This window comes from Notechis scutatus, chromosome 1 (genome assembly GCF_049901735.1).
Source record: "Notechis scutatus isolate UNSWTSFEM ecotype Mainland chromosome 1, rNotScu1.2, whole genome shotgun sequence".
Classification (NCBI taxonomy): domain Eukaryota; kingdom Metazoa; phylum Chordata; class Lepidosauria; order Squamata; family Elapidae; genus Notechis; species Notechis scutatus.
In genome coordinates this window covers 328,542,189-328,557,352 of record NC_142009.1, presented here as the reverse complement: position 1 = coordinate 328,557,352, position 15,164 = coordinate 328,542,189, and the positions used below count along the sequence as shown (strand labels likewise).

The following is a 15,164-nucleotide window of genomic DNA, read 5'->3' as shown; positions in this document are numbered from 1 at the left end:
AGGCCACTTGGTTTTTCTTGCCTTGCTTTTCCAACCATTGAATTGAATCTATATATATAAAAGCGAAATACCACTCGCACATCATCACAAAATCTCCAGAACTGTAAAGCCTACAAACTTGACATTTGGAACGTATCTTCCTCTTGGCTTCTAGGTGCTCACTAAGAAAGGATGTTTCGAAATGACCATCAGAGCATTAGTATTTCCTATATTATTATTAACACGCTCTGATGCTAAGGAGTTCTACTCCCCCTCCCCACCTGAAAAGAAATCTGTTCCAAATGCAAAACAGAAGCAGAGGAGTTTCAGTTTTAGTTTCACAGCACCAAGCAGCTTTAGTACAGAACAGCTGAGCTATACCACACCCAGTCTCTTTGCTATCTCCTTCTTGCTCACACAGTAAATACTGCTTCAGTTTCCAAGCAGCCCTCAACTCTCTCACACACTAACAGGATGCCAGCCAGACGAATACTGATGGATGCTGTTGGGCAGAGGCACAATTTTTCCCCTTATATTCCTCCCCAAAAACTAAGCCCAACCACATTGTTTTGTAGCGAAGCACGGGTATCGAGCTAGTTGTTGATAAATCACAATATCACAACTGGGTGAGGTTTTCCAGAAGTGGTCGCAATAAAAGAAAATGGTGGCAAGAAAGGTCGTAAAATGAGGCAAAACTTACTTAACAACTGCCTCGGTTAGCATTGGGCTTGGTTGTGGTTGTAAGTCGAGGACTACCTGAAAGACCCCATATTTCTCTTCCAAATATGAAAAAGAAGAACCTGCTGGAAACCACCTGTTGGTTGGCTGCCATCCTGTCGTTATCAGCTTGACCAAGAATGGGATGTAGAAATACAAGCTAATGAAAACTATCTCTCCATGTTCAATATTTATTCATTTATAGCTTTTTTAGAGAGATCGGACAGCTATTTGTCTGAAATAGTACAGGGTTTCCTGCTTGACCAGGGTGGGTGAGTGGATGGACTAGAAGATCTCCATGGCTAGTGTGGGCCTGGCTAGTCTAGTGAAGAGAAGGACCAGGGGAGACATGAGAGCAGTCTTCCAATATTTGAGGGGCTGCCACAGAGAGGAGGGGGGGTCAAGCTATTTTCCAAGACACCCAAAGGCCAGACAAGGAATAATGGATGGAAACTGAACAAGGAGAGATTCAACCTAGAAATAAGGAGAAACTTTCTGACAGTGAGAACAATCAACCCATGGAACAGAAGTTGCCCTCGGAAGTTGTGGGAGTGCCATCACTTGAGGCTTTCAAGAAGAGATTGGACTTTCATCTGTCAGAAATGTTGTAGGGTCTCCTGCTTGGGCGGGGGGTTGGACTAGATGACCTACAAGGTCCCTTCCAACTCTGGTTATCTGTTAAGGTCCCTTCCAATTCTGTTATTCTGCTTTTGATGTGAGGCAGAAGAAGCGCAAGCTACCCAGCCAGCCTTTCCCCCCAAAAACACCCCAAAATAATTATTAGCCAAAATAACTTGGAGTTTCTATCCGCCTACAGGGTGTCAGGCAAGGAGAGGACAAATTGACAGAGATTTATGACCCAGCCATAAACAAATGAATTGCTTGGCTGGATTTGATCCACCTGGCCCAATCTTTTGTCTCCAGCAATAATCTGTAAGGAAGAACCCTTTTCCCCCCAAGAACACTTTAAAAAAAAAAAAAGCAAACACTAATAGAAATTGAACACGGTGGTAGGCAGCCATTGGATTGGGAGATTCTGTTTTGGATTCCTACACCAGTCACATATTCCTCTACAATCCGACTCTACTTGTCATTTTCCCCCCCGTAAACAATTGCACGTGCTCAGTCTTTATCAGGCTTGTGTTTTCAACGCAAAAGGTGCTCCCTTATTTTTTATTCATGCAAGATCTCTTGTAGTTCTGCACAGCATGACAATTCTTCTTTTTCCGTTTGTCACGATTTGGCATTTTTCCTGTACTCTCTCTCTTTTTTTTTAAATACTTGCAATTTGAGTTTGAAATCAGACGCAATGCTAGACCCATTCTTTAGGGATTTGCATGCTGTTGGTTTTTGTTTTTTTTAAAGACATCTCAACGAGCAGAGTGATCATCAAAGTCAAAAACACAGTTAGCCCTTGCTTTCCTTTCCTTCTATGGCCAGAAGGCTCCTCCATCACCTGGATACGAAAAAAGAGAGAATGTTTTGTACCATCTAATTGTACCCCAAACTCCTTTGTTTCCTCTCTCTGCTCCTTGGCTTTCTTGTTTGCAAAATGGGGATGACTAAGCTGTTTGCCACAACTCAAAGCCACATGAAGCAGTTATGCCCACAAAGCACTTTGCAAACAAGGATAAGACAGAAAGCAGATGGTACGCTTGGAAGCATTTCGCTGAAACCCATGAGTGGGCCAAAGAGAATAGCTGGTATTCACAGCTGAAATAATTAGCTGATTAAAGGCTTGTGTCAAAGGCCCAGGGCGCTCCCAGAGAGGAGGCTGACTGATGTGATTCTGAATGAATATCTAAACTGACATTGGTGCCTCCTGGTCGCCTGGCTTTGAGTAGGTGATCGTGGAATGTATGGGGGGGAATGATATGCAACAGTTTGGGGAAATTCAGCAGTGTAATTGGACCAAGCTCAAGGAAGGAAGGAAGGAAGGAAGGAAGGAAGGAAGGAAGGAGAGGGAAGAATGAAGAAGGAAGAAAGTAGAGGGATGAAAGAAGAAAGGAGGGAAGGAAAAAGGATGGATGGATGGAAGGAAGGAAGGAAGGAGGGAGGGAAGGAAGGAGAGGGAAGGGAGAGAAGAAAGAAGCAAGGAAGGGACTAAAGGAAGGAAGGAAGGAAGGAAGGAAGGGAGAGGGAAGAATGAAGGAAGAAAGTAGAGGGATGAAAGAAGAAAGGGAGGGAAGGAAAAAGGATGGATGGAAGGAAGGAAGGAAGGAGAGGGAAGGGAGAGAAGAAAGAAGCAAGGAAGGGACAGAAGGAAGGAAGGAAGGAAGGAAGGAAGGAAGGAAGGAAGGAAGGAAGGAAGGAAGGAAGGAAGGAAGGAAGGAAGGGGAGAGGGAAGAATGAAGAAGGAAGAAAGTAGAGGGATGAAAGAAGAAAGGGAGGGAAGGAAAAAGGATGGATGGAAGGAAGGGACAGAAGGAAGGAAGGAAGGATGTCTGATGCTCCCTACCAGATTCCCACAAGGACATTTTATGGAGAAGCAGCAGGAAGTCGGAAGTCACTCCAGCCTTCATGTCTTTTTTTGCCCGTCCTTCATCATTCTGTTTCTCTGTTTAAATAGGAAAATATCTCTGAAATGATTACCCAGTGGGACCCAGATTGTCTAGTAGTTCCAAAAAGAATCCTGCTTACGAAAGTAGCCCAACTGTAGTAGAATATTTGTAGCAGTAGTCAGAAGGAGAATGGTTGTAGTAGCATTTTGGTGAAGCATGTTTTTAGACTTAACACATTTTATTAAAGGCATATATTTTCATGAGCTACATGGTATTCCCTCTGCCTTTCCAGGAGGCAGGAAACTGGCTGCTGATATATGATATAAGGGAGTGAAGGATTGCTAGACTGGCTGGGAAACTGTCACAGAATGTTGAAAATGAAGATCACGTGACCGCAGCAGCAGCCAGTTGCACCGAAACAGCCACAACTTTCCCAAATTTCATTCCCTCAGGAATTATACATTCCAAATTTTGGATGCATTCTCTAAGTCCATTTTAGGTACCTTGGTTCAAAAACCGTTGCCCTATGGTTCACTATCTCACCCAGTGAAAAGTCATCATGAGAATTTTAGTAGTACACAGATAGATAAAGTCAAGCAATTCCGCACGCTTCTCCTTTCAGTTCTTATTAAGTCAGATGAAAGAGCATTTGCCATCCCATTTGCTTTCAGAGATTTCACGCATGGAATAAGGCATTCTTTCATTCCTTGTGTGATAAGGCAGTCCGGGGATTTGTGGTTAGGTGCATATGCGTGAGTGAATGAGTAAGCATATGATCTGTCTTATATTGTATATTCTTTCACCTGCAGAGTAGCAGGTTCCTGATTTCTCCTCCTTCCATTCAACCCCAAGGAAACTTTTCCAGTGGGATTTCTCCAAAAAGCAGTGACAGAACTTCTTCACCCTTAAGAAGCTGTTAGAGAATTTCTCCTCCTGGAGAAATTTAGTAAAACCTCCTGTCTCATTTTTCTGCCCTCTTAATCTGATGCAGAATCTCGGGAGGTGATTAATGACCAGCTCCATTCCTAGCCTGTTTCCTCGACTTACAACCACAAATGTAGTCCTCGACTTACAACCACAAATGAGCCAAACATTTCTGTTGCTAAGCAAAACAGTTGTTAAGCGAGGTTTTCCCGCATTTTACAACCTTTCTTGTCACAGTTGTTAAGTTCAGTGAATCTGGTTCTTCACTGACTTTGCTTGTCAGAAAAAGTGATGATATGACCCCAGGACACTGCGACCGTCATAAATATGAATCAGTTGCCAGTGTCAGGATTCCGGCAGTTACCCCCATTTAAATCATGAGTCTTGAGCCAAACTTCCAAAACTTCAAAAGGATTTATTGAGAGTTAAAATGTCCTGCACTGCCTGGGTGTAGCTGACTCCGAGACACATGATTCATTGTCACCCTTGACCCTGGTTTTCCCTCCACCCCCTGGGTGTATCATAATTCATATTCTCCAATGGGACACATCCATAGCCAAGAATCATCAATCATCCTCTCCAGTTAGAATTTTGCATGGCAGAAACTTCAGTCACCTAGTTACTATCTTTGAAAACATTTATGGAATGCAGTTTCGGTTTGCAAGCTGCTGCGCTGCTCCCCCCTCCCTTTCTGTTGGCAACTCTAAAAAGACCATAGAAATATTGTATGAGTTGACCGGCAGGCCTCTGAATTTTGATCACATGACTATAGGAATGCTGCAAGGGTTGTAAGCACGAAAAACAGTCCCAAGTCACTTTTTCGATGCCGTTGTAACTTCGAACAGTCACTAAATAAACTGTTGTAAGTCAAGGACTACCTGTATCCCTTCTGCCTATAAGCACACAAGACAGCAATGTTTAATTGAAACACCCCGTAAAAGAACCCAGGAAATCTCTAGGGTGCCCAGATCCTCGCCTGAAAATCATGAAATTATTATAAGTCTTTCTGAAAGCAGATCAAAAGACGAGACCCGTCTTTTGGCTGAGGACTGCAGTCAGTCTTTTCCCACTTAGAAATGTATCTCTGTGCAATTGCAATTTCACCATGTATGATGCTGTTGGGAGTTTTGCAAAGATGCAGTGGAAAAGAGGGAACAGATAACTAATGGAAGCTGAAATCTTGTATAAGAAAATAACCTACTGAACTCAGGGGTCACTCATCCAGTTACCTTTCTGCTAAGTTTAGAAAATAATGCATTTTCTTTCAGGAAAAAAAAAAAAAAAAAGCACAGACCTTGACCAACTCAAAATGTTCATTCCCATCATTCCATTCCCCTCCCTTCACCCCAATGTTTTAAAAGCCAATGCGTTATAATGGTTAAGTGGAGAACCAACTTTCAAGTCCCCCCTCAGCTGTGAAGTCCTATGTACCTCATAACCAGTGGTGGTATTCTTCCGGTTTGGCCTGGTTCTGCGGAGCCAGTAGAGCCAATGAGCAGCAGAGACTGAAACAGTTCACTCTACCACTTTGTTGTTAGGCCCAGGGGTGGGATTCTACCAGTTCGCACCTATTCGCTAGATCCGGTTGTTAACATTCTAAGCAGTTCAGAGAACCGGTTGTTAGAAGAAATTACTGGCCTAATCCTGTAAGGAAGGCAGGAAGGAAACATTCTGGTGTTGCTTACAGAAACTGCCTCTCCGTTAGTCCTTATTACATTCTTGGCAGGACTAGACTTCTTGTCTCAGGAACATCTCTGGAATTTTTTCCCCTCCTTTCCTGGTACTTTGCTTGTGTGGAGTGACCATTCACAGTTACAATGGCACTGAAAAAAGTGACTTACGACCCTTTTTCACACTTACGACTGTTGCAGCATCCCCACAGTCACGAGAGGTCAGGCGAGGAGATGCGTGCCTCGATGTGAGTGATGTTGAGTTGGCCACGTTCAGCCAGTCACATGATCACCAAGCCACGTCCACCAGTCACATGACCACCAAGACACACCCACCAACTAAGCCACGGCCACATTTTTTGTTAAAAAAATTGAATCCCACCCTGGTTAGGCCCACCCGCCTGCCTTGGCTCCCAGACTTTATTCCTTGCTTTTGAAGTGCAGCTGCTTTGCGCGGCACAGAATAGGGCTGCGCGGCAGCTGCTGAAGTGACAGGGAGAGTGCAGGCTTGCAGGAGGTGAGTTACAACGCCTCTACACCTGCGCAAAGTGCGCGTTTGGTGTGCGCACGCACACAAATGTGTGCCCCCGCACAAAGCATACCCACCAAGTCACGGCCACCGAACCGGTGGTAAAAATCTTTGAATCCCACTACTGCTCATCACATTTGTTGTTATGAGCAGTGGCCCCCAACCTTTTTTGAACCAGGGACCGGTTTCACGATTATTTATTCTTCCACAGACCGGTACCTGAGTAACGCGAGACTCCACCGCCATCAGGACGGCTCTTCGTTCGAAGCCGCCCCCCCCACTTCGATGAAACTAAGGCGTGAGCACCCAAACGCCGCTTTCCAACCGAAAACCCGGAAGCAACCGAAAACCCGGAAGCGCCATCGAAACAAGATGGCGGCGCCCAAGCTTTGCGGCCCGGTAAAAAATGATCCACGGACCGGTACCGGTTCGGGGACCGGTGGTTGGAGACCCCTGGTTATGGGAATAAAATAAGGGATGTCTCACTTTGGGACATTGTTTTAAGTGAGGGTGGGTGGGTGGGCTTGTGTGGATTGGTTGAGAGTTGGCATTGTCTCTGGTTGGCTGCCTGGTTGTTTTCGATTCTAAGGGGTTCGTAGGCTGGTTGGTGGAAATTGCTTGTGGGAAGTGCCAGGCTTCGATGAACTCACGAGCGTGCCGAGTGGTAGCGTGGCCTTAGGTAATTTTTGTGTTGCTCCAATCAAACTGGTGGCGCTTGGTGTCAACGTGGGTGGAGGTTAAGGATTTGGTCAATGAAAAATGAGGACCCAGATCGTTGGGGGCAATATGCTGACTCTGTAAAACCCGTTAGTGAAGGCTGCAAAGCAGTATATAAGTCTAAGTGCTATTGCTATTTGGGATCATGGTGTTTGACTGACCCTCATCTGATATAACCTCCCCATCACAAGACTCATCACAAGTTCTCACTGATGACTCACACCTGACCCATCACAAGGCCCTCACTTGACATACCCACACCTGAAGCCCTTAGCAGAGGTCTCCAAACTTGGCAACTTTAAGACTTGTAGACTTCAACTCCCAGAATTCTCCAGCCAGCTGGCTGGAGAATTCTGGGAGTTGAAATCCACAAGTCTTAAAGTTAAAGTCTTAAAGTTGCCAAGTTTGGGGACCCCTGCCCTTATAAACAGAAGAACACTGACATAACAGATAACAGAGTTGGAAGAGAACTTATAGGCTATCTAGTCCAACCCCCCGCCCAAGAGGGAGACCCTACACCATTTCTGACAGATGGGAGACCAATCTCTTCTTGAAAGTCTCAAGTGATGACGCTCCCACAACTTCCGAGGGCAACTTCTTTTCCATTGGTTGATTGTTCTCACTGTGAGAAAATTTCTCCTTATTTCCAGGTTGAATCTCTCCTTGTTCAGTTTCCATCCATTATTACTTGTCTGGCCTTGGGAAATAGCTTCATCCCTTCCTCTCTGTGGCAGCCCTTCAAATATTGGAAGACTGCTATCATGTCTCCCCTGGTCCTTCTCTTCACTAGACTAGCCATGCCCAGTTCCTGTAACTGTTCTTCATATGTTTTAGTCTCCAGTCCCCTCATCATCCTGGTTGCTCTTCTCTGTACTTTTTCCAGAGTCTCAACATCTTCCTTATAATGTGGTGAACAAAACTGTTCACCACATTCCCTAAACTCCACTGAGTTTACCTAGCCTGGTAACAAAATGTTCTGGAAACCAACCCACAAGCTCAGACAATGAACCTTCACCCTCATCCTACATCCGAGCTACAGATATTTTCCACTGTTGCTTTAAGTCTCAAGCGAAAGAATGGAATATCGATGCAATAAGGATGGAACCACAACAGCATTTTTTTGCCAATGGCTGTTTGAACCAAAGTGGGGCTGGTTTTGTGTTGACAAAGAGGGACATTTTCAGCCTGAAACTCACTGAAAATCCAACCGACAACATTGGTAAAGTGTTCTTAAAGAACAAGAGAGGGAAGATGAAGAATTGAGCGCTGGGAACAGGCTCCCGTTGTTCCTCTGTGTTGCTGCTGCCCAGACTCCAAAGGCTCCGGAGTCAGCACCCCACTCCCAGATGATCCTGGCCCCATTTCTGCATCGGATGCAGGACCCTCATCCGAATCATCTCCAGTATTCCCGGACTGATCCCCTTTCTTCCCTACTGTCTGATTCCACTGCCATCTGCACAGGCTGCTGGTGAACCGCAACAATGCCAATCTATAGAATTCCAAAGATGCGGATTAAATAAGAACTATCCCAGCCAACCTGAGCCTTTCCCACCCCAGCACCCTAGGTGTAGTGGAACTAAAACTCCCAGAGTCCCCAGTGTCTGTGCCAGGTAAGGAATACTGGGAGTTGCAGTCCTAACCTATCTAGAGCTCACTGGACTGGGAAAGTTGACCCAGCCGCTTTCTACACTGTTCCGGTCTCTTTTCATGCTCTATTTATATTTCATACCTCTCTCACCAATTCTCCGCTTTGCAATTCCAGTCTCTCAACTGGAATTAAGGTGTAAAGTGCTCCGAGCCCAAAGCATCAATTTAAACCAAGCTGAAACTATCCAGTTCTCAGCAACTGACCATTTGCCAGATCAGTTCGCTTTCCAGAGGCTTTCTCCTGCTCTCGGGGAGACAACAATTGTTTCACAGGGATGAGTAAAATCTCCAGGGCTTTCCGGCTACTATTATAGCCGCAACTTCTGAACCTCGGAGATGTCCAGCTTGTAAAGGCCATCATGCTGGGATGAAGTGAAATGCCCTCAGGTTTTAAATGCAAACTCCACACAAGCTTTTCGTTCTGACTGTGCCTTTTCCCCCCCACCCTCTCATTCTTTCTTTCTTTTTACCGATGTGCCGGCAGGAAATTGGTTTTTGCCAAGCCTATAGATGAAATACAAATGGCCTGCCAGGGAAAATTACTTGCCGGGGGACGAGGAGCAAAAGATGCTTTCAATCTGATCGATAGGATGTGAAAATGAGGGGGGGGGGGGGACAAGGGAATGGGGAGAGGGGGAAATCCCCCTTTGGCATCTTGACATGACCTTGTAAGCCTGTTTATTCTGTAAATAATTTCCTGAAGGGGGAGAAAAGAGACATTGGAGATTCCAGAAACTCTGTTTGTTCCCCAAATAGTGTTTTAGCTAGATGGCACACAGTGGAATGGGTAAAACTATGCATGCTTGATCTCATTGTTCCAATATACCCTAGTGGCTTTATTTTTGCCAGGCGTAGGTGCCAACAAGCCCAGCTTTGGGTACCTGCCTTCCCTCTGTTCCTGAGTAGCTCCCTGCCCTTCTTGGCTTGACAAACCCAACCCATTTCTTAACTATCCTCTGCAGGCTACTGCAGAACGGCAGAGGATGGGGAGCGTTATACAAACACCAGCAGGGCTAAAGCAAAGTGGCCGTGCGCCAGTAAAAGTGGGCATTGTTCAAAAGAGGGCTCTACTACCAACCTCATTTTTTCTCTCCCTCCATAGAATCTTGATCCCTTAGAACAGTGGCCCCCAACCTTTTTTGAACCAGGGACCGGTTTCACGATTATTTATTCTTCCACGGACCGGTACCTGAGTAACGCGAGACTCCACCGCCATCGGGACGGCTTTTCGTTCGAAGCCCCCCCCTTTGACAAAACTAAGGCACGAGCAACCCAAATGACGTTTTCCAACCGAAAACCCGGAAGCAACCGAAAACCCGGAAGCGCCGTCGAAACAAGATGGTGGGGCCCAAGCTTTGCGGCCCGGTAAAAAATGATCCACGGACCAGTAACGGTCCAGGGACCGGTGGTTGGGGACCCCTGCCTTAGAAGCTTTATTTCTAGCCTCAGCCAGTGGTGAATTGTTTGAGCCAACCCTGGTCCACACGGACAGATTATTGTATTGCCACTGCAGAATGATCAGGCGTGCCTAACCTTGGCAACGTTAAGACCTGTGGACTTCAACTCCCAGAATTCCCCAGCCAGCGAACAGGGGAAGTCCCAAAGTCGTAAAGTTGCTAAGGTTGGACATTCCTGACCTAAATGGCAATTCTCTTGAGAGGTAGAGCAGAGAAACAGCAGACTAAAAAATCCCAGCTCTGGAATCAATGTCGTTGATTGGACTTGAGCCAGTGATTAACCTACCTTGCAAGGTTGTTGTGAAGATAAAAGAGGAGTGGTCTGATCTATTTGGAGGCAGGAGAGGGTTCACAAGTGGGAAAGAACTGTAAGAATGGCACACACTTGCATCTACCTACCTGCATCTACACATTTGCAGAAGAACCTATTTCTGTCCCTAAAATATCTCAGTTAAACATCCATCAATAGACACATAGAGATAAATCATACCATTTAAGAGGCAATAAAACAGAAGGAAACGAAAAGACCACTGACACATCCTCTCCAACACCATATAAACAAGGATTGACACCAGACAAACACTTGAACAGAAAATAATACCCCAACCAAGGAAACCACCAGAAAAAAACCCGCAGGGCCACCAACACTTGCAGGGCAAACTACAGTGTATAAACAAGAAGGAATCTACTAGATATGCATACACTCACTCTCACTGATGATGTTGCCTAGATGGATACTGAAACATCCACAAACAAACAGCCAAGCTCATCGAACACCAAGGTCCCCACCGTTAAATCCTAAGCTATTTATATTCTCAGCCATTAAATAGAATAATTATGTGACATAGAAGAAAAAAAAAGCTTTCCTTTACAAAGGTCTTACAAATGTATATGCTTTTTTAAAAAAATTAAATCTAACTACAGGCAGCAGCTACTGAGGATCCAATTTTCTGGAACACCTGACAGCAGCTGTAGAAGAAAGAGGAAAGCACAGCAAAAAAAAAAAAAAAAAGGATCCTGAGATCTCTGCATGGAATAGCAATTGCTCAGAGGAGAAACGATCCACTGGAAACCCAACTTAGAGTGCCAGAGAACCAAAACTTCCACTTTTTGGAAAACTACTTCATTCTGCAAAATATGCAACAAATATGAAAATAACAGAGACATTCAGAGCTTCTAAACAGAAGGTTTAAGAACCTTTTATTTTTGGGGTGGGTGGGGGGGACACCCCCATTAGGCTGAAAAGTTATTTCTCCTATTGCAACAGCGGTGGGTGTGATTCAAGAACAGAGAGGAAGGCAACCTATGGTTCAAACAGCCTCATTTTATACCGGAGTGCTGGAACAGGTATTGGGGCTAACACAAAATCTACCTTCTTGTCCCCTCCTGAAATGTTAAGTGAGTAGGATCACCCAGGGAAGAGTTAAGGCTATAACAAGCACCCTGTGCTTTGAGATCAGAAGAACATCAGCATTGGGAAAATTCTTCTGGTTTAGACCCCAGTGTTTCCAAGAAAGGCTGGGAAACCCATTCTGTCTATCAGATATCTCACAGAGCGAACACAGGTAATATTGAGCTTACAGGTCTCAAAATTCAAATCTTCCCTATGTTTCTGAGTACCATGAGATGCTTTTCCATCAGAAATCTTCAGTCTTACTGATTTCTGTCTGATTCTGACAATTCCAATTCCAATTCCAGAGCTAATAGGGCTGGTGTCCTGCCATTTTCTTTCTTAACCTAGTTTCTTTGACCCATTATTTATAGGTAGACCATTCTGAACATGGTGGCCTCCCAGTTTCTAGCATCTAACATTAAGGGATAGATTGCCTCTGAATAAGGAAGCTCCACCGTGCATAATGATTGAAGAAGATTGAAGAAGTCTTGATTTTGAAACAGGAAAAAGCCCCACCTCATGAATACATTCTAACATTCCCCTTTCCTACACCGAGTAGCAATGATGACTCCAAGAATGCCACAAGCAAAGAATGAAAGCGACAAAAGATCTTTATTTTGTCCCCAGGAATGGCACAGGCAGATTGCCACTATACTCTCAGGCTCAATTTAATTACCACACCTAGTAGGAGACGGGAAAGCCACACGAGGACACATAATAATTTATTCTTTGCCAAATGAAATTCATAGCAAGAAATGGCTATTGCAATCTTCCCAACCTGATGCTCCCCAGATGTGTACTGGCAAAAGATGCTGAGAACTGAAGTCCAAAACATCTGGGAAGCAACATGTTCCTTTGCTCCAGCATGTCTTTCTGACTCTGGATACTGAGGGTGCTAATGGGTAAATTCTTGCGAGAGCTTCCATATCTAAGAATAGCTTATCTGCTGGAGGACTAGAAGTACAGTGCATGAGCTGGGTTACAATTGATACCTTTGTTTGTCCTGAATATAGGACGATGATGTACCACGGGTATTTCCTGCATCCAACAGATGAAAGTCGGCAGTTGGTGTCTATGGAAATTCACGGGAGTAGTAAATAATGGTTTAAAGATAAACAGCTCAGGCAACAGAATTCTCCTGCTGGCACTCCTCTAGCATTCAAGCAACCTGAAGAATGGACGCTTGGCGGATGTGGAAATCAATAGCAATCATCACAACCCTCCATTTACAATAGCAGGGCACCACAGGAGTCAACCAAAAGGGCCACAGCAACCAGAAACCGCCCAATCTTCTCTCCCCAGGGATCTACCACCCCCTAAGATAGACTGCACCGGCATATGGAGGCTCCCAGCATCCTTCAAACGGGACAACGGCTTGCCTTGCTCCCAAGCATCCTTCAAACGTTTGAAGGACGCTGGGAGCCTCCATATGCGAGTGCAATCTATCTCTTTGGAAGATAGGCTGCCCCTGGCTGTGGAGGCTCCAGAGAAGGAGGGGGCGAAGGAGGCTTACCCAGGTCCTGAAGGGCATCGGGGGCTCGTCGACATCGTCGCCCGGATCGCCCTCCTGGTCCTGACCCTCCGGCTCCTGCCTGATGCTGATGAAGGGGATGTCCAGAAAGGCGGCGGCGAAATCCACCTAGCAGCTCCCGCCGCGAGGCGGGAAAGGCGAGGACGGCGGCGACCCCTCGCACCACCAGCGCCTGGCACAGCCAGCGGGCCAGCGAGGCCGGGTCCCGATAGAGGGGAGCCCCGGGCAACACCTCCAGGCTGAGGTTGTACGGCAGGAAGGCGGCGGCGGCACGGCTGGCTCGAGCCAGGGCGTTGCGCACCCGGCTCTGCGCGCCTCCTCCGCGGGGCAGCAAGGCGCCCAGCTTCACCGTGTGCCCGATCCGCGCCAGGATGTGGCAGGGCTGCGGGTGGCCCCGGCCCGGCGCGGGGAGCAGCAGCAAAAGGCTGCAGGGGAGCGCCAGGCACCAGCAGCAGAGGAGCGCCCGGCGCAACTCCATAGAGGAAGCCTGCGCGGCGTGGGCGGGCAAAGTTTGGGGCGCCCGGCCCTTCCGCCCCCCTCCTGGCCCCTGGGTGAGCAGGAGGGCTGGGGGCGCCTAGGAGGGGAGGGAAGGGGCCGGGCAGGGCCCGCCCATGGGGACGTCGGGGGCGGAGGAAAGAGCCGGGCGCTGCTGCCGGAGCTGCAGCCGATCCAAGTGGCCGGGCGCTCTTCTGCGCTCTGCCTGGCGCTCGCTTTCCCGGGCGAAGGCGGGATAGATAGGCTTGCCTTGGCGCCGTTGGGCCACTGGGGGCGCTGGACGCGGCGGGGACCCGCCAAAAGAGGGCGGGCCGGTCGGCCGAAAGAACCGGCCGGCAGCCTCTGGGCCAGGGAGGGTGGCATCGCTGCCTCGCGGGGCAGAGAACCGGGGGGGCTTTTCAAACGGGGTGGCCCGAGCGATGAGAGACGGGCGATGGGGACAAGGACGCGTCCGAAAAGCCAGCGGGAGAAGGAAAAAGCGAAAGGCGACGGGTTCAGCTTCGGCACGTGGCGCCTGAGCATGCACAGAGGGCGGAGGAGGAAGCCGGCCAGGGAACGAAGATGGACGAGGCTGCGGCGAGAAGGGCGATCGGCATGTGGCGGAGGAGGTAATCAATCAATCAATCAATCAATCAATCAATCAATCAATGAATCAATCGGAATAGAGCTGGAAGGGACCTCGGAGGTCTTCTAGTCCAACCCCCTGTAGAATTTCAGACAAGTGGCTGTCCAGTCTTTTCTTAAAAACTTCCAGCGATGAAGCACCCACAATTTCTGGAGGCAAGTCGTTCCACTGGTTAATTGTTCTCACGGTCAGTAAGTTTCTCCTCAATTCCAGGTTGCTTTCTGTCCTTGATTAATTCCTGGTAGAGTAGTGGCTTTGTGGGTCTTCTGCCGGATAGGAGACGGAGCTCCGAGCAGACGGAAGGGTGGGTGGGGGATTCGAGGAGAAATCGGTTCCTGCGCACGGAGCCGGTGCAAGAGCGTCTCTGAGGGCGTGCAGAGTGCAGGGAAGGGCGATTCAGGAGGCCAGGGAGGGACGGAGAGGATGGGCCGCTGATGTCCATTGATGTGAGCAATAAGACAAGGAAAAGCACCTCTTAAACATAGGCGGAGTAGAAAGAAAGCGGGCGAAAGAGGGATGTTTCAAACGGGATTCGATATGTGCTTGGCGAAAAGTCCCGATTTATCAGGAGTTTTAGCCTGTAGCAACAAAAGGGAACTTCCTTGTTCAGAGGCAGTCTATCTCTAAGCAATAAACGCCAAGGACAAATAGAGAAGGTTGATTTTTTTCCGGGCTCCGCATTGCTGGAAACAAAATAATGAGCTAAATACATGTTTTATCCAAGCCAAACTTAATTAAGTTGAGAAAGGAGTTTACTTTACATCTGACTTCCAAAGGAACTGCTTTAGCCAAAAGGGAACATCACTTGGTGTTAACCAATAAAACGATTTTCAAAGCATTATTCTTATATGGATCGATAGTTTGTCATTCAGTGCAGGATCCAATTACACCAATGTGGATTATAATCAATACTGGGTCTAGAGGGAGTATTAGTCATAGTAAGGACAAAAAAAAGACCCTCCTTATTTAGATGCAGTCT

At 47.0% G+C, this 15,164-nt stretch overlaps 1 protein-coding gene across 1 annotated transcript in view; it reads right to left on the bottom strand.

The window, feature by feature from the left end:
• Positions 1 to 13,543, bottom strand: part of LOC113422320 (glutamate receptor ionotropic, NMDA 3B-like) — a 48,885-nt gene extending 35,342 nt beyond the window's left edge. Inside the window, 2 exon segments of the mRNA XM_087951406.1 lie at positions 13,048 to 13,174; positions 13,176 to 13,543. Of these exon segments, the coding sequence (XP_087807532.1) occupies positions 13,048 to 13,174; positions 13,176 to 13,543 (495 nt within the window).
• Between the last annotated feature and the right edge of the window lie 1,621 nt (positions 13,544 to 15,164).